Source organism: Kwoniella dendrophila, chromosome 1, assembly GCF_036810415.1.
Source record: "Kwoniella dendrophila CBS 6074 chromosome 1, complete sequence".
NCBI classification, from domain to species: domain Eukaryota; kingdom Fungi; phylum Basidiomycota; class Tremellomycetes; order Tremellales; family Cryptococcaceae; genus Kwoniella; species Kwoniella dendrophila.
The window spans coordinates 2263660-2284039 of NC_089476.1; the positions used below are offsets into that span (position 1 = coordinate 2263660).

General features: G+C 37.8%; 8 protein-coding genes across 8 annotated transcripts; 3 read left to right on the forward strand and 5 right to left on the reverse strand.

Moving 5' to 3' along the window:
* Positions 1 to 386: 386 nt before the first annotated feature.
* On the forward strand, positions 387 to 1358 carry L201_000811 (uncharacterized protein; the record flags this gene model as incomplete). Its single annotated transcript, XM_066216607.1, has 3 exons — positions 387 to 510; positions 956 to 1133; positions 1199 to 1358. 3 exons carry the CDS (start codon positions 387 to 389, stop codon positions 1356 to 1358), a joined length of 462 nt encoding a protein of 153 aa, XP_066072704.1.
* Positions 1359 to 1868: 510 nt separating this feature from the next.
* On the reverse strand, positions 1869 to 2327 carry L201_000812 (uncharacterized protein; the record flags this gene model as incomplete). Its single annotated transcript, XM_066216608.1, has 1 exon — positions 1869 to 2327. One exon carries the CDS (start codon positions 2325 to 2327, stop codon positions 1869 to 1871), a length of 459 nt encoding a protein of 152 aa, XP_066072705.1.
* Positions 2328 to 3073: 746 nt separating this feature from the next.
* On the reverse strand, positions 3074 to 3869 carry L201_000813 (uncharacterized protein; the record flags this gene model as incomplete). Its single annotated transcript, XM_066216609.1, has 2 exons — positions 3074 to 3529; positions 3618 to 3869. The coding sequence occupies 2 exons, from the start codon at positions 3867 to 3869 to the stop codon at positions 3074 to 3076; spliced, it is 708 nt and encodes a 235-aa protein (XP_066072706.1).
* Positions 3870 to 4547: 678 nt separating this feature from the next.
* On the forward strand, positions 4548 to 6593 carry L201_000814 (uncharacterized protein; the record flags this gene model as incomplete). The annotated part of the gene is made up of 4 exons (XM_066216610.1): positions 4548 to 5069; positions 5244 to 5277; positions 5348 to 5388; positions 5502 to 6593. The coding sequence occupies 4 exons, from the start codon at positions 4548 to 4550 to the stop codon at positions 6591 to 6593; spliced, it is 1689 nt and encodes a 562-aa protein (XP_066072707.1).
* A 726-nt stretch (positions 6594 to 7319) lies between these two features.
* Positions 7320 to 9896, reverse strand: L201_000815 (uncharacterized protein; the record flags this gene model as incomplete). Its single annotated transcript, XM_066216611.1, has 10 exons — positions 7320 to 7484; positions 7581 to 7715; positions 7801 to 7975; positions 8044 to 8109; positions 8163 to 8213; positions 8282 to 8358; positions 8426 to 8811; positions 8882 to 8964; positions 9022 to 9103; positions 9170 to 9896. 10 exons carry the CDS (start codon positions 9894 to 9896, stop codon positions 7320 to 7322), a joined length of 1947 nt encoding a protein of 648 aa, XP_066072708.1.
* Positions 9897 to 10305: 409 nt separating this feature from the next.
* On the forward strand, positions 10306 to 13810 carry L201_000816 (uncharacterized protein; the record flags this gene model as incomplete). Its single annotated transcript, XM_066216612.1, has 8 exons — positions 10306 to 10625; positions 10683 to 10770; positions 10843 to 11054; positions 11152 to 11293; positions 11377 to 11792; positions 11860 to 12174; positions 12241 to 13013; positions 13122 to 13810. 8 exons carry the CDS (start codon positions 10306 to 10308, stop codon positions 13808 to 13810), a joined length of 2955 nt encoding a protein of 984 aa, XP_066072709.1.
* A 181-nt stretch (positions 13811 to 13991) lies between these two features.
* Positions 13992 to 17096, reverse strand: L201_000817 (pre-mRNA-splicing factor CEF1; the record flags this gene model as incomplete). Its single annotated transcript, XM_066216613.1, has 9 exons — positions 13992 to 14102; positions 14177 to 15492; positions 15563 to 16025; positions 16092 to 16125; positions 16188 to 16335; positions 16415 to 16706; positions 16771 to 16878; positions 16947 to 17030; positions 17094 to 17096. 9 exons carry the CDS (start codon positions 17094 to 17096, stop codon positions 13992 to 13994), a joined length of 2559 nt encoding a protein of 852 aa, XP_066072710.1.
* A 570-nt stretch (positions 17097 to 17666) lies between these two features.
* L201_000818 (uncharacterized protein) lies at positions 17667 to 20097 on the reverse strand (the record flags this gene model as incomplete). The annotated part of the gene is made up of 5 exons (XM_066216614.1): positions 17667 to 19206; positions 19268 to 19372; positions 19431 to 19547; positions 19607 to 19718; positions 19827 to 20097. The coding sequence occupies 5 exons, from the start codon at positions 20095 to 20097 to the stop codon at positions 17667 to 17669; spliced, it is 2145 nt and encodes a 714-aa protein (XP_066072711.1).
* Between the last annotated feature and the right edge of the window lie 283 nt (positions 20098 to 20380).

Below are 20380 nucleotides of genomic sequence, written 5' to 3' on the forward strand. Positions count from 1 at the left end.
CGTGTCTTGTATTTCTTTGTAGAATCTCATTTCTTCTTTTACCTATCAATTTCTGTTCTCGTTGTATCTAGAACAACCAGTTTCAACCCATACATGTATGTACACTTCATCAGCAATCTGCGTAAAGAGATCTGTCTAAAGACGAATCGCGAAATTTCGGTCATTTCCGGCAGTATGGAAAGCACCAAGTAAACAAGCACGGTAGGGAAACATTGTCAATGCGTTACTACTCAGCCTTGATTTAACAGAAATCTGTGCCAGGATGTAAAGTTGACGCATAAACATACTTATGACCATTTCGAGATGAGGATCTATATGTTTCAAGACTTATATTTCATTTACTGCTAATCCGGCTTCTCCCACTGTGCATTCACTCAAAAAACACAATGCCCACTCCCAATCCAATGGAAAAAGCTTTTGCTGAAATCAATGAAAAGTTCGCTCAACAGAAAATGCAAAAAGCTAAAAAGGTAGCGGATTTGCAGTTGTTGAAGACGTTAATTACTGAATGTAAAGCACATTGATTTCATTATAATCCTGAGCACACCGTCCTCATAATATCACAAGATAAAGTCAAATTCAGAGTTAGTCGGCATCACCTGTCAAAAGCTAGGTATCTGGTACACATATGCGTCTATCCGCTTTTTAAACACCAGGAGGGCACAAGACTTGCAAACTTTATTAACCAGATTTATCCGTTGTTATACTCGTAGTGAATTCTTCAAGGATTTACTTGATGTACCGACGCCCGAAGATGAACTTAACTTGTCAAGATATCGACCCGATCATCATTCTAGAATATCAATCATCGACAATATGCTCATTCCTTGATCTGATTACTATATTTCAACCTGAACCACCAGAAATCAAAGTTGAGGAAGCTGAAAGATTACACTGTATAGATCTTTGGCATTCATTTTATCGAAAAATTTCATCAAATATGCCTGATCATCAGTTGAAGAAGCTGGATCTTCAAAACCTTTAGGTCTATTAGAAATAGCTTCAAATTGGTATGATATACAATTAGCTAAATTCGCACTTGGTAAAATTACTTCAGCTCATATTCGTTCATATTTAGGTGTTACAAGTTTTCCATCAAATAAAGATGTTGTGAAAACACAGTATTACTTATTGTAAGTTTAGATAATCCTTTTCATCTTGGAACATTATCACTGATTATGCTTCCTGGAGAAGTTAGAGAAATGAAAGCTCAACAATTACGAGGGGGTATTTTCTTAAAAGATGATTGGTCTTCGATAACTAATCATTTCAATCCCAATCGATCTGCGCCGAATCCAGAATTAGAATCAGAAGATGATCATCCAGTTGACGATCGATCAAGCGACGAAGATGATTAGTAATGATTTTGCCTTTTGACTGATCTCTGTAATTTGTGAAAGATAACATACTAACATACTGCATGTACGATTTCAGTGGTGTAGACTTGGTCTTAGCTACAAACAGGTAAACTGAAATAGATAATCAGATTGATTGAAATACCTATAGACACTGTTGCACATAGCTGGAAGATCACTCGAATTTGAGATATCTCTCCTATGTAGAGTGATCAAAGGAATCATGACAATGACCAGAATGAGGACAAGTAGGTATTTATATCTGAGAATGAAATCGCTACAATCATCCAAAACGATAATCAGCTGTCGAAGCTTTATGCAACAATTTGAGCAATATTGGTAAAACCGATATGATCACACTTACATAGTAATACTGTGTTTTCCTTCTCTCCTATCCGGATTGAATAGCTCAGCAATCATTTGCCAATCCTTCTCAATGTAAAAATATGTGATCATACAGTCTTCTTGATCTAATGAATAGTTCGGTTTCAAAGTCAAAGATAATAATCTCGTTTACCAATGATCAGATAAAAGCTTCATTCTATCCCAGAATCTAAGAGTATCAATCTTTTTATCTTCATCTTCAGATTTAGTTTTATTGACTTGAAGGAAGTTTATATCACCCATATTGATTAGAGCTTCTTTAGCTAATTTGATATTATCAATCTTTGATGCGTAAACAAGTACATTCCATGGACCTTCCTTATCGATCTGTTTAGTTATCTCACTTGTAACTAGTCCAATCAATTTGGTTGAACAATCTAATTCATTCATGAGATCTAACAATTTTATTCCTTGCACAAGTTCAATTTTCGTTAATGTTGGAATTGATACATTAACCAAGTTAAGGAATATTTCAATTACCACTGAAGATGCATTCAGTTTGATTGGAGAAGATACTCCAAATTTGCATTGTTCTTCATCGACTCGACTGTTCTCCTTAACGGTAGTTGATCCGGATGCGTAAGTCATATTGGCGAATCTGGAGCGAGCTGCAAATTAAGGTAGGCAAATTACATAAATGCGTTAGCTGTTTTACAATTGGAAAAGAAAGAGGATTGCTTGAAAAAATCCTTTTACTTACCTGACTTTGATGAGTCTCCAGCTGTCCGCCCCAAACAGGACACCATCTATGGATTGTAATGTTATATCTCCTTTTGAGTGGTATGAGTGCCACCTCCTACCTATCATCTTACTTTATCCTCAATAAATCGGGTTGATCGATATGTTTTTCAGCGGATAATGAGTAAACCGGAAGTTCCAAGAAGGAAGGAAAAGGAAAGCAAGCTTAACATAAGATAACACCTTATCGCTAGATCGCTCCGTCAGCTACAAGGATAAATGTAAATAGACATGAGCAGGTGACAAACTATAAGGAAAGGTCAGTGCGCAATTCTGATAGCTGAATTTCCTTTTCTATTGTTGGCTTTTGTTGACTTAAAGCACAATATCGGTAAACCGTCAGGTGTAACCATATAGAGAAGTGTTCAATGCATATGCCAGAATGTTAATGTAATGATATATACTGATTGTGATATTTTCTATTCTAACAATGGTGTCAGATTAATGTCAAAGATTATTGCTATTATACACAAATACTTTCTTCTTTCCTCCATTACTTTGCTGGTGACTTTTGTGAAAGGCAACCCTTCTCGTCATGTCCAGGTATCCTTGTATTCACATATCTTTTATTGATGTGATCTAAAAAACTAACTGATTTACTCAGGTTGTACAACACCAACTTTAGCGGGTCTTAAAACTCTATTACCAATCATCCAACCTTCTGAATTAACTTGCATAATTTCATTTGGTTCATGTGAATCACCATTTTCTTTTTTTGGTGCAACTTCTTTAGGAATCATAAATTCTGCTTCATGTAAATTTGGATCAAATAATTCACCTTTTAAATTATCTAATCTTTTCATATTATGTCTTTCAAAAGTTTTTATCAAAGTTTTTTCTGTTAATCCAATTCCATCATATAATTGTTTTAAACCAGAATTTTCTATTGGTATAGGTTGTTTAACTGATTTAAGTGCTTTTTGTAAAACATCAACAGTTTCTAATAATGCTCTAGCAAATCCTGCTATAGCAAATTCAGATGCTTTAGCTCTTTCTTCACTTGCTCGTCTAGTCGCTGTTTGATAATCTGCTCTAACATATTGTATTTCTTTCTATTAAAATGTGAGAATATAATCGATTTAGTATGGTGCTCTTTGATGAATCTCGTTTATACTGCAAAAAAAGATACCTTCAACTTACCTTCAATTCTTTCAATTCCTCTTCCAACTTTTTAGCCCTTTCGTCACTTTCTTTTTTAGCGGTTTCCAATTCCGTTATACGTTTGTCTTCTTGAGCGTGGAATGATTTATCTTCTGCTGTTTCAGAGTATGATCGAACATTCATTCGGGAGACGGGTAAAGGAGCTATTCGACCTGATGCTACTACCTGTGGTCGAAGTGGTAAGGAAGATCGGAGTGATCGAAGGGGGGCGGTAAGTGTTCGTGGGTTCATATTGACTGAATGATTCGATGTTTCTGTGTACCTGAGAATCGATTTAGTCCAATTAATGTCTAGTTACGATAATAGCCTGTATATAAACTTGATATTGTCAACCAAGAGGCAAATTTAGATACGTTTCTCTGGATTATATTTCACTCTCAAAAGAACAAGCGAGATACAAATATCGAAATGGTCTGGTAATTTCGAAAAGTTGGGTATCAAAGTGGAGGAGGATATTTTCAATTTCAACTTGATCCGAGAACCGCCGTTTATTCCTTTCTAGTTGGAAATTAAGTGGGTGTACCTAATACATTAGTGGCGGCGTTTTGAGTAATTCCGGGGATATACTGTCGATTTGATCCCGTCAAGATGTTAAGGTTACCCTTAATTCCTGCGCGGAGAGTATAAACCCCCCCTTTATGCTTTATATTGATTATTGATTATTTGATTATTGATTATTATGATTGTATACACAAGCAACAACAACATCTCACTACCTTTGTCATCTTTCATATAGCTCTTCTCGACGTTGCATCCTTCATCATACATCTTTGACTGAGCATACTACTGCGACACCGAACACTTCACCAATTCAAGGGGAAAAATCACGTCCACCAGGAAAAGAAAACACGTTCATCCACTATCAGCCGTCATTTCGGCAACGTCCATTTCATCTTTCCTTTCACCAATATGTCCGAATCAGCTTCAACACCCAATCCACCCTCGGTTGAACAAGCTGCGACGACGGCAGCAGCAGAATCACCAAATCCTTTACCCTCTTCAACCGAACTTACACCTGCACCAGCAGAAAAAAGTACATCTAATACACCTCAACCCGAACAACAAAATAATGAACCTCAAATTGATCCTGAATTAATGGATTTACCTGCACCTCCACATCATAATGATAACAATAATAATGATCAGCAAGGACAGCAGCCTACCAATGGTAGTGATCAGCAAGAACAGGATAGAGAATATCTTTCAAGTACATCAATGGGAATTAGAGAATCAATTGCATCAGCACCAAATCCTAGACCAGCAGATTTCCCACCTCCAGATCAATTAACAAATGAAACCCTCAATATAGATCTCGATGCTATAGCTCAAATAGCAGCGGAAAGTGAAAATATGCCAGGTTCACCTACAGCTAAAATGATGAGAGCTATTGCACCCCCGACAGCAATCATGACAAATCCAGAATGGGCTCCTGTAAGTTTCCCAGTTTTCGTGTTTCGTATAGTGGCACTGCCGCTTGTTTTTCCTTATCTTATCGCTATCTTTCCAAATAACATCATTATCATCAATATTGTCATGTATCACGATTTGCCACAATCATAAAATGTTTGTATGAATAATAGCTGATGGTAATTTTGAATTTTACAGCCGCCTCCGAATGCAAGTGTTAATCTGTTCATTGGTAAGTAACATATTCTACCGAATGCATATTAGGGAAATCTCGTCGCTAACATTCCGCGGTTCTTCTTCAGGTCGTGCACTACTTTCCAATGGAAATGACAATTGGCCTTTGGTGAGTGTTACATGATGGTTCAAGCATTATGTTTCACTAGTCATGATCATCATCATCTACGCTTGAAGCTATGAAGAAATCTGTGCTAACGTGTCAATTGTAATTTTCTGTAGAAACCCAACGAAATAGTCAACTGGATTAGATCGCATTATCCTTCAGAATGGGATGGAGATGAAGGTCGATGTTCAGCACATAGAGTTCGAACATATTTAGCTAGAAAAGGAGCCGATATGTATTATGAAAAACTGAATCAAGGGTGTATAAATGGATGGAGAATTAGGGCGAATCATTTATGGAGATTTGAAAATGGTGGATTTCAAGGTAGAGGTATGAAACAAGAAGAAGCACAAGCGAATGCACAAAAAGAACATGAATTATTAGCTCAAGCAGCAAGAAAAGAAGCTGCAGCTGCAGCTTTAGCAGCTGGTCATCCAGGTATAAAAGTATCAATGTCAAATCCTGGAATTTCAACATCAGATATAAATTCTATCACTCAATCAATCCATAATAATTCCAACAACAATAACTCTTCATTACCATCGAATAAAAAACCTAAAATATCAGGTCCATCTTCAACAATAGCTAATGCACCAACTAGATTCTCAGCACCTCATAATGGTGTAGGTAATCAATCGAGAAGGAGAAGGACGAAAATTAATCAACCTCCTCCTGCTCCTCCCGTCCAACCTCAGCCGATCGAATCGTATAGTACTGCCAATCAATCTCAAGCTTCGAATGATCTATCTCTTTTATCAGGGGATCAATCATCGTATTATCAACAGCAGCCATATGCGCCAATAGATCAATCACAACAATCGCAAAGTCAAGCTGGACCATCAACGATACTTATCAATTCTGCTGAAATACAGCAACAGCATGCAAACCTTGATCCTGGCCTGAACGGCAATACAAATGGAAATGATGGAATAATACCAACAGTAGAAGTGAATGATAACAATAACAATAACAATAATGATGTTGATATAAATATGGTTCAACAAGCTATGCAAGCAGCAGCAGCATCAGCGACACAGATGGATGATTTAGAAATGGGTATTCAATTACCAATTGAAATGCAAATGCATTCAAATGAACATGAAAACGATGATGATACAAGATTTAACTTCGGTACAGTCGTAAATACTGTTTCGAATCAAAATGGTCAATCGTATGGACAGGATAGTAATTTTGGTTATACCGGTTGAAAAGTTAAGATAAAGGACTCATATTCGTAGTATAACATTTTTCATCATTTCGCTTTTATGTCTAAATCAATTTCATGTTTTCTAGTATCTATATATTCGGTTCCTTTTGGTTATTATTTTATAGTTACGATCAATCATTTTACCCTTTTCGGTATATAATATCCATTCTTTTTCCATAAAACATGTACTCTTTTTCCACCTTTTCTCTTTGGATTCCAAATAACCAGAAAAGTCCCATTTTTTACATAGAAATAAAAAGTAAAAAATGGAATGTCTTATAAGATGATATATTGAATTTTTTTATTTTATAATACGATGTCACGTATTTCATGTATATCATGTAGAAAACAGTTGAAAGAAGCCGTCTACAGCATCCGGTTCACAATGACAACAGTTTTTTGCATTCAGCATCAAGGCGATCTTATTCGCGAATACTAAATCGAAACACCATTAGCATTAGCATACAATCCTGACAGCACAATAAGTGAAAACTATGATAAAACAAATGACAAATTATCTATATCTATATGTATAGTGTATAATATCTAATCTTTTTTATCTCTAAACATATGAAATGAAATACTGATACCCAGAAAACAGATTTTTATTCAGCTGAAAACCGCTTTTAGATCCTCCTCTTCCTATCGTGAATATCCAAATCACTGCCTGCTCTAATTGATCCATTATTTATGCCAATGTGATTGTCGATTCTCTCGTAATTTTTAATTACCGTCTCGATCTTCTACCACTCATCATTTCTTCTTCAAATTTAGCTCTTTTTGTTCTATCGATGATTTGAACATAATATTTTCCTGAATCTCCTTTCCATGTTACCCAATCTTGATAATATGTATGTTGACTTGACTTTACAATGGCACCGAAAGAATCACACTGAATACACATTTATGTTGTACAGATCAGTATGTTTAAAGTATTTTAGGTTTTCAGATATTGATCAATCGATCAAGCAAGAACGCTGAGACTTACATTACTTTCATTCATTCTAAATCCTTCAGGTACAAATGGTTTCAAACTGACAATCTTTGCACCGTCTTTTAAATCCAAAAACATATTGGTCAAATCGATATTTAGTGAAGAAGGGAAAACCTCATTATTAACAAGCTATATTGATCCACATTCAAGACAAATATCAGTTAACATTCCTTCACCATATTATAGTACCAATAATATGAGTAAAATCACTTACCACAACATCGGCTTCCCTTAACCTTTTAGCAACTACTGGAAGAACTCGGAAATCTCCTTCATGTACTTCAACATCTAAATTACCTTTCAAACCCCACATTGCCCATCTCCGTTGAACTTCTCTAAGTTGTAAACGAGCGCAATGCGCTGGAACAGGTAACAATTCAAAGCCATAACTAGTTAATGATACCATTGCATCAGCTAGATCGTTCAAGCACATGGTCCACTAATGACGAGAACAAACCTTCTGGATCCCGCCTGTAATGCTGCTTGCACCACACAATTTCCAACACCACTTCCCAAATCGACACTGGACAAATCGGTCAGCCATATTCCGGATTACACGCAGTTGAAAGAACTTACAAAACAGAATCCGGACCAAGTTTCGTCTGTTCGATGATTCTACTCATGAAGCTGGACATAGCCATCAGTTTGCGTAGATAACGATGAATCACGGTCGGTCAGATACGTCAGATACTTACTTATGTCGAAGTTCACCATAAGCATCTTCTTTCCCACTTATAGCTTCTGCCACTTCAACAGGGTGTTTGGGATGGTGCTAAATCATACTTTTTTTCAGCGACCGATCTGGATATTCTCCAACGCTATCTTCTTACTCGACTCACCTCTAGCTCATTAGAATAAGGTCCAACAATCCTTGAATACGCAGAGTCGTGTACGAAATCAACCAGTTGGGACCATTCTCTAGTCTTCATTCTTCTACCTTTCAAGTGACTTTTCATACTTCCTTCTTGCTGCAAATCCTGCATTGCTCTATTATATCTTTCCATAGCACGTAAAAAGCCTGGTCCATCTCTTCTGTTCGAAGCTAATGATTTTCTGAGTGCATCACCTATTGTTTCAGACGGTATAGCATCTGGTGGTGGAGTAGCTAAAGATCCGGCGAATGGTGATGTGACCCGAGAAGCCATGAGAGAAGGGGTTTCTAGAGGATCTGATAAAGAGTCTGATAGTGTACCGAATATATGTGCGTGAGAAGGTGGTATATAGTCTATTTGGATAAAGATGAAGGGATCAGACTATATTAACTCAGGCCTTCTCTGTTATCTAACGGTACTTACGCTCCAGTATCATACGTAAAGCGTTTCTAAGCTCTGACATGGGATTATATTCTCTAAGAGACGTCGGCGTGAGGAGTACAAACCTAAAGTCGATAAAGATGAGTTATGTTCCCAATATAATTGTCCAATACGAAGCTCACTTTTCACGACATCCAGTAGCAGGATACAGCAGTTCTACTGAGGGTGGTTTATCACTATTTTCAAATCCAGGTTGAGGAAAATCTGGTTTACCCTATCAGCTATTTTGGTCTATACTGCGAAACTGTAAAATTGAAAACTCTGACTTACATGCTTGATATTTATCTGAACCTTTATGTTCACCCCATCCAGAACCGCCAGCCCAACCTTCAACTTTACCTTTTAAAACTTCCTCTGAACCTACAAACCCTATCCAACCTCTACCGTATTCACCTCTCATATCAACTTGATCTAAACAAAATAATTCATCTTTCCTTCTCAGTTCATCTATATCATCTATTCCTCTCCCTCCTTTAGAGCTGGTCGGAGTTGAATTACCAGTAGCTGGACCTAAACCTTTCCTGCGTTTCTTCACTGAATGTGGTTTAGGATCTAAAGCATCTTCACTTGAATCCGAGTCTGATTCTCCTGAGGAAGAGGATTCAGACTCAGATTCTATACGTGCTACGGTTGAAGCTTTTCTTTTCGGTATAGGTGATTTACCAGGTGATGATTTCTTAGGCGTGGCTTTAGGTGAAATATCTGATCTGGTCGATGAAGGTTTTTTCAGTAATGTCGGCCTTGATAAAGGTGATGTAGCTGGACTACTTCCACTGTTTATAGGTGAGGTACCATTTATTTTAGATGAGCTTGAGGTAGGCACCTTCAGTAGACCATTACTTGAGGGCTTGGAGACTGAAGATGATGGTCGAGGTATAGAGGATGTTGATGTCGAAGTTGAGGTTGAGACTTTCTTTACTACTGACACTTTTGATACAACAGTCGTTACAGGTGGTCTAGGTTGTTTACCATCTTGATCACCGAAAAATGAGAACATGTCCTATTGTTATCGACAAGCACTATACTTCTGTCTCTCACTTGGTATCCTACAGGACTCGAAGGGTATATGGCACAATACGATAAAATGATAGTGATCAATTTTATGAATAAGGAATGAATAAAGACAACAACAACAAAGCGAAGAAAAAAAGGCGAAGTCCGATAAAGTTTAATTATTAATGTTCTGTTCCAACGATTTGCCACCCAAATTAGGTAAAAAAAGTTAAAAGATATTCAAAATAACCGAAGATGGAACTCGCTTCTCTAAGACTGTTGAAGCGTTGAATACTGGTCTTTCAACAATTAACTGCTTCTCTGATATCTTTACCTCAGAGACCTTAGCTCAGACTCCATCGTATCTTACAAAGGGCCATTGCTTTAGACATATTATTGGCGAATTCAGCAGTATGGCAGCTTCCTTCCCTTCATTAGCTCATACTCCTCGAGCATTCCCATTACCGACCATTTCAGAGGATACACTTCATTATACGCTTCATTTACCATCAACTCTGGAAGCTACTTCAACATCTTTACTTCTGACGCAATACGTTCAATCATTGCTGATACAACCTTGGTTGTGGAATAAGGATTCTTGGGAGTTGAAAGTATCATCAAATGGTGATAAGTTGGAAGGAACAATGAGAGTTGGTGATGCGGTGGATGATGAGTGGTTGGTAGTTTGGTTATTGAAGAAGATAAGTGAAAATTGGCAGGATATCATCATTAGGCAAGTTTTCGTTGCATGACATTCGAGGCATATAATTAGCTGACATCGTGACTCCAGTATACGCGATACCGATGGGGAATTCTTACTCATAGAAGCTGCAAATGATTTACCTGCATGGGTATCACCTGAGAATGCTGAAAACAGAGTATGTTTGTCTTTTGTTATCGCTGATACAAATTTCCCATCATCTGTGCTGATTCCTCGTTATGAATCTTAGCTATGGCTTCAATGTGGACATCTACATCTGATACCTTTATCAGTCCGTTCGATATCGTCTAAACCAAGGCAGATACCAGATGACGAAGATATGGATAGACAGTATGATCCTGAAGCATATATAAGTGAAGAAGATGCTATTTCTGCTGTACGAACAGGGAGATATAAAGCCGAAGAGCGAATGGAGAAAGCTGTATGGGAGAGAGTTTCATGGTATGTGATATTGTGGTTATCTTGCCTGAAGTCATCTTAGATAATTACGGAGGTAATCCAGATAAAAGGCTGAGATCAATCATGATATTCGTTTTAGCTATCCGGAAGGTCTTAAGACGCATCAGCATAGAACCAAAGCATATCTACCTATACCTATTGCTAAAGCATTGAAACAGAATCCAGAATTGATCCAGCGGGCTGTCGAAGGGTTTTATGTTCGTGATCCATCACAATTACGTGTAAGTAGCAGTTCGGTTTCTTCCCATTGGAGCCCTCATGCCATGAATCGACTGACTGACTAAAGGTTTTTCTCTTTGTTCAGGCTGCTGCACGTATGACACATTTCCCACCTTCATCTTCAATACTTACACCAATCACAATGACAAGAGCAGCATATGCACAATTACAAGGACAAGTATTTCATCCACCTAGAATATTCGGTCTAGAATGGCATGTACCTGATAATCCCAACAATGAAGGTGAGAAACGTTGGAGGGATTTAGGTGTAAAAATTTCAACTGGATTTGAAATTATGTATAAAGAAGGTGGTAAAAAAGGTAGAAGTGGTGTTCTAGAAGAAAATCAAAATGATTTAATTAAACAAGATGATTCGTATAAATCGTTTTCAGATAACCTCAGAAAAGCAGGTTGGTTCAGTGATGAGTTGGAAGGCAGTGAAAAGTGGAAATTGAGAGAAAAGGAAGCTATCAAAGGATATCAAAATGTAAAATCTGCAGAGTGAGTTGATTGAGTTCAATATACATTAGATTAGAATGCTAACATGCATGGAACTTTGTCATATCAGTACCGCTGCACAGAGACCTTCATTTGCATATTTGGTCGATTCAGCCGTTTCTTCAGTCAACGATGATAGCATCGAAGATCTGACAGTTGATCCGGCATATCCTGAGGATAGTGAATCATGGTTGGAAGTATCTCCTGACGAATTAGATGGTATGATGATGCGCGCGTCTGGACGATCAGGACCATCAGTCATACCTGGTGAAAATGAAAAGGCTGAATTGAGTGAAGAGCACGGTCAAGCATTACAAGATTTAGCTAAAAAAGTGGAAAGTTTTGTCGGTGGTCAAGGTGATTTAACTGGAGCTAGATTTGAAGAGTAAGCTGTGGTGTACATCTCCTGAATTAATCATCCCACAAAGCTAATTATACCAATTCTGCACAGTGAATTGTCAGATGGGGATATGGATGACTCTGATGACGACTCTGAAGAAGAGGCCAATACAAGACAAAAGTTGGAGGCTGAAAAAGCTAGTAGACTGGAAAACCTTGTACCGTCTTTACCAGCTGAAGAATGGGGTAAAAGAACGCAAAATAAAGCTTCACCTGCGTCCGCCAAGGAGGATATCAGTGAAGACAGCTCGAAGTTTGAGTCAAGATCAAACGCAAATGCAAAAGCAAGATCGAAAGCGAAAGCGCAAGCGAAGAAAGAAGTAAAATTTGATCATAAAGATTTTGATTCTTCGTCGATGAGACCACCCAAATTCGCTAAACAAGAATATGATGGAGTTATATCTGATTCTTCTGATGAAGATGAAGATGATGAATCTGAGTTACCTCCAGTAGGTACGATAGGTAGAAAAATTGCACAGATGAAATGGTCTGAAGGTGAAATCTCATCGAATACAGATTCAAATTCAAGTTCAAATTCAAATCAAGCTAAAATCCAGGAAATAACCGAAGAAGATGAAGAAACTGAAATGCAAGATCAACAAAAACTGAACTTGGATGAAGAGATGCAAAGACGTGTTTGGGGTGAACCTGCTGATGATAATGATGATGGGATCGAAGAGGACGACAAAGAAGAAGAGGGTGACGAGGGAATGGATGTTGATATGGAAGAAGAACAAGAAGAATTCTTGAAATTTGCAAAAGAAGCTTTAGGTATAAATGATGATTTATGGAAAGGTATCTTAGGTGATCGACAAGCTAGAGGTGGTAAGTTTTTTCTACTTATTTCAACTTCATATCACATATGTCATTTATTTTTGTTGTTTTTTTTTTTGCACAACTAACTATTCTATGGATATTTTCCTCAAAAAATAGCTTTTGTACCTCAGAATGGATCTTCTACTAAATTCAAAGCTGAAGATTTACCTAAATCATTATTTAAATCTACTATCATCGATTCTGCCAATCAAGCAAAAAATAATAATGATAAAAAAGTACAATTCGCCGATAAGGAAAATGAAACGAATAACTCGATAAATAATGACGTTCATGGTAATTCTTCTCTAAGTTCATTTGAATCAGTTATGAAAGCTATGGATCAAGAATTATCTAAAAATAAATCTTCTGATACCTCAACAACTAAGCCTTCTTCATCAAGTAAGAAAACGAAATCAACATCTAAAGCGAAAAACAATGCAAAATCAGCTAGACCTACAATACCGAAACTCGATCCTTCAGCGATAAATAAAACTGGCTCTTCTTCTGCTTTACCACCTTTACCTACAGAAGAAGAATTAGAAGCTATGGAAGAAGATGATTTATTATTAATGGATCGAGAATTGAAAGCTGCCCTAAAGAACGCTGGTATTTCAGATGATGATGATGATGATTATGAGTTTGATGATGACGATGAATTGAATCAAGGTATAAAAAATTTAGGTGAAGATGATAAGAGAGAATATGAAATGATGAAACATTTCTTGGAAAGTTATAAATCTCAATCTGGTCAAAGTGGTGTCGTAGGTAATTTGTTTGGTAGATTAGGTGGTGGGGGTGGTAAATGATTCATAAATACAGGTAAAGGGCATTTCGGTATCGCATGATCCTGATCAATGATTATAACTAGTCTTGTTTGCGGACAACATTGTAACGAGTATACCATCATATTCATAGCTAATTAACAACAATGCATATCATGATCATAATATAAAAACATCATTGATTCATGCGTAAGATCTATATGCTCTAATCCCCATTCATCTGTACATCATTACCATCAACTTCTTCAACTTCAGCTTCACCGCCTTGAGCATCCAAAGCAGCTTGAGCTTGAAGTACCAGTTTATCTTCTTCGAGCTGTAAAGTGAGAAATGGGGTTTATTAGTTTGGTGATCAAATCAAATGTACTAATTACTACAAGGGAAACTTACCTGTTCGATCTTTGAAGTTCTTTCTCTTCTCTCATCATTCAATTCTGCATATCTAGCTTGTAAATCTCTTTCTCTCTTTTCTAGAGTTTCAACTTCCAATTTTATTTTTTCTAATCTTGATGGTGCACCAGATTCTTCTAAAGATTTTAACATATTAAAAGTTTCATAATCTCTTTTTTGTTGATGTATATCTTCCATCAATTCCAATATTTTTTGTTTATTTTTGGAATTTATCATTTGATATCCACCTAATTGTTTTGATAATTTCTTTTCTGATTTAACTGCTTTTGTAGCTTCAACGATTATTTTTCCCTTTGAATTATTGATCGTATTCAAATAACATTCAATCAATTCTTCATTTGATAAATTAGATTTCTCAATATATTTTCCTTTTATGTTTGAATATATCAATCCATCTTGTACATCTTTTGAAGACCAACTTGTAGAGAATTCCTCGAAATTATCAGTTAAATTAGATCCGATTACTATCTTCAATTGTTCATCACTCGCACCAGGTAATCCTAGAGTACCTGCTAATTCCAAATGAATAGCTTGTTTAGCAGCAGAAACGAAATCATCTTCAGGCATATCATAATCTGATATTGTACCACCAGGGATAGATGTTCCAGGTAAGGGATGAGCAATTGAATCATGTTTCATTAACATTGCGACTTCTAAATTGACCATTTTGAATGCTGCTGCCATGGCAGAGTCAGCATCGGCTTCGACTGAGTTCAGTTCCTCCAGTATCTTGTAAGTGTTGACATTTATAGGTCGAGGTAAACCTTTCTTTACTACTATACTTCTTCGTTCAAGTTCTAATCGCTCTTCTAATTCTCGAGCAGCTTTCAAACGTCGGTCCCTTTCTGCTGCATCTTCTTCGGACAAAGGTACTGCCTCTTCATCCTCTTCCTCATCTTCTTCAGTTTCAGCAAGCTCAAAGTTGTTTTCGGGTTTAGGTAAAGCAGCAAATCCAGCTTTCAAAGCTCTTCTAGCATCGGCTATACGTCGTTTCTCATCTCGTGGTGTTTCACCATAAAATGATTCTCCGTCGTTTATACTGAGGTTATCTCGAGGTGTACGGGCAGGTGTAGCCCCAACGCCTCCAGCTGTTCGAGGAGTAGAGAGTACTCCTCCTCGAGCAGGAGTAGCAAGGGGATTGGGAGTTGGCGCAGCACCACGACGAGGAGTAGCGCCTTCGAAACCAGTACCGCCTGCATCGCCACCGTGGAAAGGAGTGTTTTGGTCGCCAAGAAGGGGTGTCTGAGCGTTGATCATGTTTCGGAGATTTCGTGCTTCAGCCATAACGTTGTCCTCTGAGATGGTAGAGATTAGCTTCATTTCCCTCCGTTGTGAGACAAGCAATCCAGCACAGTTTTGACTCACGCTGAGGACCCGTTCTAGGTGTTCTTGCCATTCTAGCTTGACCTAAACCTTCATATTCTCCTATCAATCCTTCGGTGGCTTTACTACCTGAACCTTCACCTCCGACAAGTTCTCGAGCGAGTTCCCCAGCTTGACCGATTTTAACGATATCCTCTAATTCTTGTTCTCCCACTTGAGGTGTAGGAAGGTTCAATTTCCTCCTTCGAATAATCTGTTCTTGCTCCTTTAACTTCTTGATTTGTGCTTCTCTCGCTTGAACAAATTGAGCGGTTTGGTTACTCTTTCCATCATTGCCTTTTGACTTTTTCTTCTTTTCCTCTGCTTCTTCTAATTCCTGCTTTCGTTTACCCTCTAATGCTCGTAAAGATTGGCCCACTGGAGCAGCATACACTTTGGCATTCTCTTCCGCTACATCATAAAACCCGGGTGCAGGTTGTTTTTCGAATGGAATGTCGGCGTTGTACTAGAAAACAAGATCGATCAGCTTTTGTTTTCATAAGCTTGGTATAAAGCCAAAAGCTGAACTCACGTCCATACCCTTCTTCTTCGTTTTCGGACGGAGGCTATAGGCCAAAAAGATACATGAGTTATTCCATTTGCGTTCCTGCGGTGTCGGACAACTCACTTGATACCGGCAGCTTTCAATTCTCTCTTTTTCTGTAAGAAAGCTAATCTTCTTGCTTCTTCCAATTGTCTCTCTCTAGCCTTTCTTTTAGCTTTTTTACCTTGAGTATTTGCTAATCTTGCTCTAGCTTCTGACAACATTTCTTTCTCTATTCGTTAAAGGATATGAGGTGATCAGCTATCTAATATCCTACCTCTTATTTAAAACTGATTTTTACTCTAACTTACCATCATCATCCATATCTATAGGATCAGGTCTAGCAGCTCTAGTTTCAGGATCCGTGTCAATTTCACCTGGTTTTAAACCTCTTACACCACTACCACTACCTTCAGCAGGTCTAGCTTCATCATTTTCACCTGCACCTAACCCTAATTCTTCATTATCTTTAGCTTCAGCATCATCAAGTAGCTTTTGATATCTTTCTAAACATTGCGTAGCTGTTCTTCCTACAATTGGAGCTATCGTACGCCATTGTGTAGGCATCAATTTCGCTAAATGTAAAAGTTTCTCATCTTCGGTCTGGTCAAAATTTCATGTCATCAGTATTATAGCTTCAACCATGTAATTGAAACTAGATGCTCACCTTTGACCATTCAACTTTTTTGATCGATGGATCTAACCATTCATACCATCTAGCTTTACATTGTTTTGGTGTTTTACGAACTAAAAGAGACGATATACGAGCCCATTGCTATACCACACAAGAATATTAGCTCACACACGATGAGGACCTTTTAAAGATTGGTTAAAACAACCTACATTCTTTCCGTATTTCGAAATGGCAGCTTTCAAAATCTCATCCTCTGTATTTCTCCACACACCACCCTTAATGATGATTCGTACCTATATATCAAATGAATGATCAGCTATCATATGAGATACGGGCAGTCCTTGAAATTGACTGACCATTTTGTACTACTCAAAATCGAGCTAAGCCTATATAGCTCTTCGGTATGTTCTGTTTCCTTGAACTGGTCGTGGTTGAGTTTTTAACACTTGAACAACACTTGATGAACGTAAAAGTGCTGTTTTTCAGTTGAGGAGATCGCTATTTGAACCCTTCACAGGTTTCAGCCTTAAAGATAGATAGTCAATGTAATGTTTACGATGGATATGCACTGAAATAGCAACAATGTTATCAACAATATCATGTAATGAAGATGTTCGATTGCACAACTGCTAATGCATCAACTACCAAATGCGAGTGATGCAAGAGAACCACGAGTATGGTGACGGATAATATCGGTCTTATCACTATGTGGCACTTAATAACCCCCATCTGCAATAAGGTATCTAATCTCAATTCGATGCTTTCTCCTCTTCTCGTGCATCAAGTATATATGTGACTTTAGCAAAAATGCATACATTGATTCTAGATGATGACTATACGATTGTAACAATTCTTCTTGGTCTATATATCTGCTTTACTTCGTACAACTCTACCCTTTTTTGACTTTCTGTAACAATCAAGTTCTTTTATCATTGTTCGGCGTATAAAACTAATTTTTGATCTTCTATTCTCATCCAATCTCTTAATTCTCTGTCATCTGTTAAATCCTTATATCCCTGATTATTGGCAGCACCACCGTCCATCGATGATCTATATCGTAACAAATTCACATTTGGTCCTAATCTAGCTCTAACTTTCTCGAATAATTCCGAATGTGTCACAGATGGATGTACACGTATAGCGATTAAGTCGTCCGTTGCCCTATCATAAATCTTTATCTTAATATATGGTGGTTGACCACCACCACCGGAAGCTGAATTAGGTATCACATTGCTACTGGACAATAGTCCCGTACTAGGTGTTATACTTGTGGTAGACATCAAACCTGATTGTCTACTTGATCCAGGTCTACTATTCGATTGATGTTGATGTTGCTGTGTATCAATTGGTGGTAAAGGAGATGCGCCACGTGAAGATATACTTCTTGAAGCGGATTGCGAATGTGATGTGTGATGCCCAGGGATATATGGTTGAGGTGAATATCTGTTGTCTTGATTATTATCATTCAAGCTTATTGAGTGATTTTGTGAATGTCTAGACGCAGAAGATTGTGATCTCATATGATCAGATGATGACAAACCTCTTTGATGTGATTGTATCTGCTGTTGATCAGATACCTGGACTTCAGCTAATCTTTCTTCTAATTCTCCCATTATATCTTCTCTAGGTATTTCTTCACAATAATCACCATATTTAGCAGCGAAGAATGTTCTGATCAGTTCATGTCTAAGTATATATCCAGCTTGTTTTGAACGTAAATCTATTAAAGCTCTAACATAAGCATCTAATTCTTCTCTTCTATATTCGGTTAACTCGTCATCAATTTCATCATCTACAGGTCCAGGCATATAAGGCAAGATTCTTTCCGGTGGCGTACGATCTTCTTCACCTGGTCTACTTGATCTTCCAGCTTCGTAAGGGAAAGTATCTAATAAAGTAATCTGGAAATCGTAGAAATCCTCATACGTCCTATACAAACTTAAGGTATACGCAGGTGCGTTAGGTTCATCAGGAACAAAATTGACCTGAAGTCTGAACCAGTAATTTCCTGATTCGTTGTGGAATGAAGGTACACCCAGCGATGTAAGTTCACCTGGGGGGAACATTGGATCTTGTTCAGGTTTGTAGACTGGTTCGGCTTGTTTCTGGGTAGGTGGATTAGATATATGTCGACTACTTTGACTGATTCTACCATTCGCATTTTGCAATTGATTGACCGAACTCGTTGAGCCCGTACGAGGAAGTGAAGACTGTGATCCATTCGCACTAGATGCTTGTGCTGGAGCATAAGGTGAATTCGTCACAGCTTGTTCTGGTGATATATCGAAACGACCTAAAGGTATAGCAGCAGCTTTATAGTCCGCTGTAGCTTTCTTCCACTCTTCTACAGCAGGTACCATGTTAGGGTTCATCTCCACTGGTTTACCAGTTGCTGGATCTCGAATTTCCACAAACGTTACAGGTATAAGTCCAGGTCCTCCTAATCGACCGATAGGCTTGGCAACGAACCTAGAGACGTATTCGGTGCATTTAGCGTCTGAGCCAGCGATGAAATCTGGTAAGGGCTTACCATTCATGGTTACTCTGTGCAATGACTACAATGGGTTCTCCCTTCTTAGCATCTAGTTCATCTGGTCTCTCAGCATGGAAATCATACTGCACGATAGCATAAACACTGAGTTATGTAACAACATTAGTGATGACTCTTTGAGTTGAAGTTGCGATCGGCTTACGGTTGTTTAGGCTTCGATGCGGTAGTTCCTGCAGAAAGAGGGGGAGAAATATTGGTACCAGGTGGTGAGCGAGGATCACTCTGCTGCGACAAATGTCCTTGAGAGGGTGTATACGGTCTGTTACAATAACTACCGTCAGTCGAGAATTCAGAGAGCTGATCCACCGCTTAACTGACCTTCCATGATTACCTTGATCAATAGACTTCTGACCCGAGGGATGTCTACCACCTTTAACGAATTCCTCAAAGTCTGCTTTCGGTACTAAACCTCTTGAACCGGTCAAAGGATCTATTTTTGGTCGTACAATCAGTATCATCTCCCCATTATCTGTACAAATCCGGTATAGCAGAGAGATTGCTGCTGAAGCCAGAGCTAGAGAGGTTGAACAGTACTCACTTAAAGCTTCAAACCATTCATTTCTTTCTCCAGTAACATACCAAAAATCACCTTTATTATAACTTAATTCTTGTGGATTAGTTGATCTATGTGATTGTAAAGCTTTTATAACTTTTTGTGGTGGTGCAACTTTTTGACTTGGTCTACCCAAAGGTGTAGCTGATTGTTGTTGTCCATGTGGTAATGGGGGTGAAGGTGCAGGTGAAGATGATGAAGAAGATGAATTGTTACTGTTATTATTGTTATTTAAAGATCTTCTAAGTGATTTCATTGTGAAGGGATTATTGTTGATGGTTTATTATATCATACGCGATGTTTAAATTGAGCGAAAAAGATCAATAATCAAAAGTGAAAGGGAACAATTTCAAGATGTAATGTTCAAATCTACTGGCAATCGTAAAAAAAGGAATGTTGGTGATGATGAAATAAGTTTCGATAAGAGTACTAAGGACGTGATGCCATGCCAGATGTCAAATTGATGTTAAATTAGAAAGAGAAACTAGACCTAAATGTATCTACAATTCAGGGTTATATTGATTTTTGTTGACAAGTAA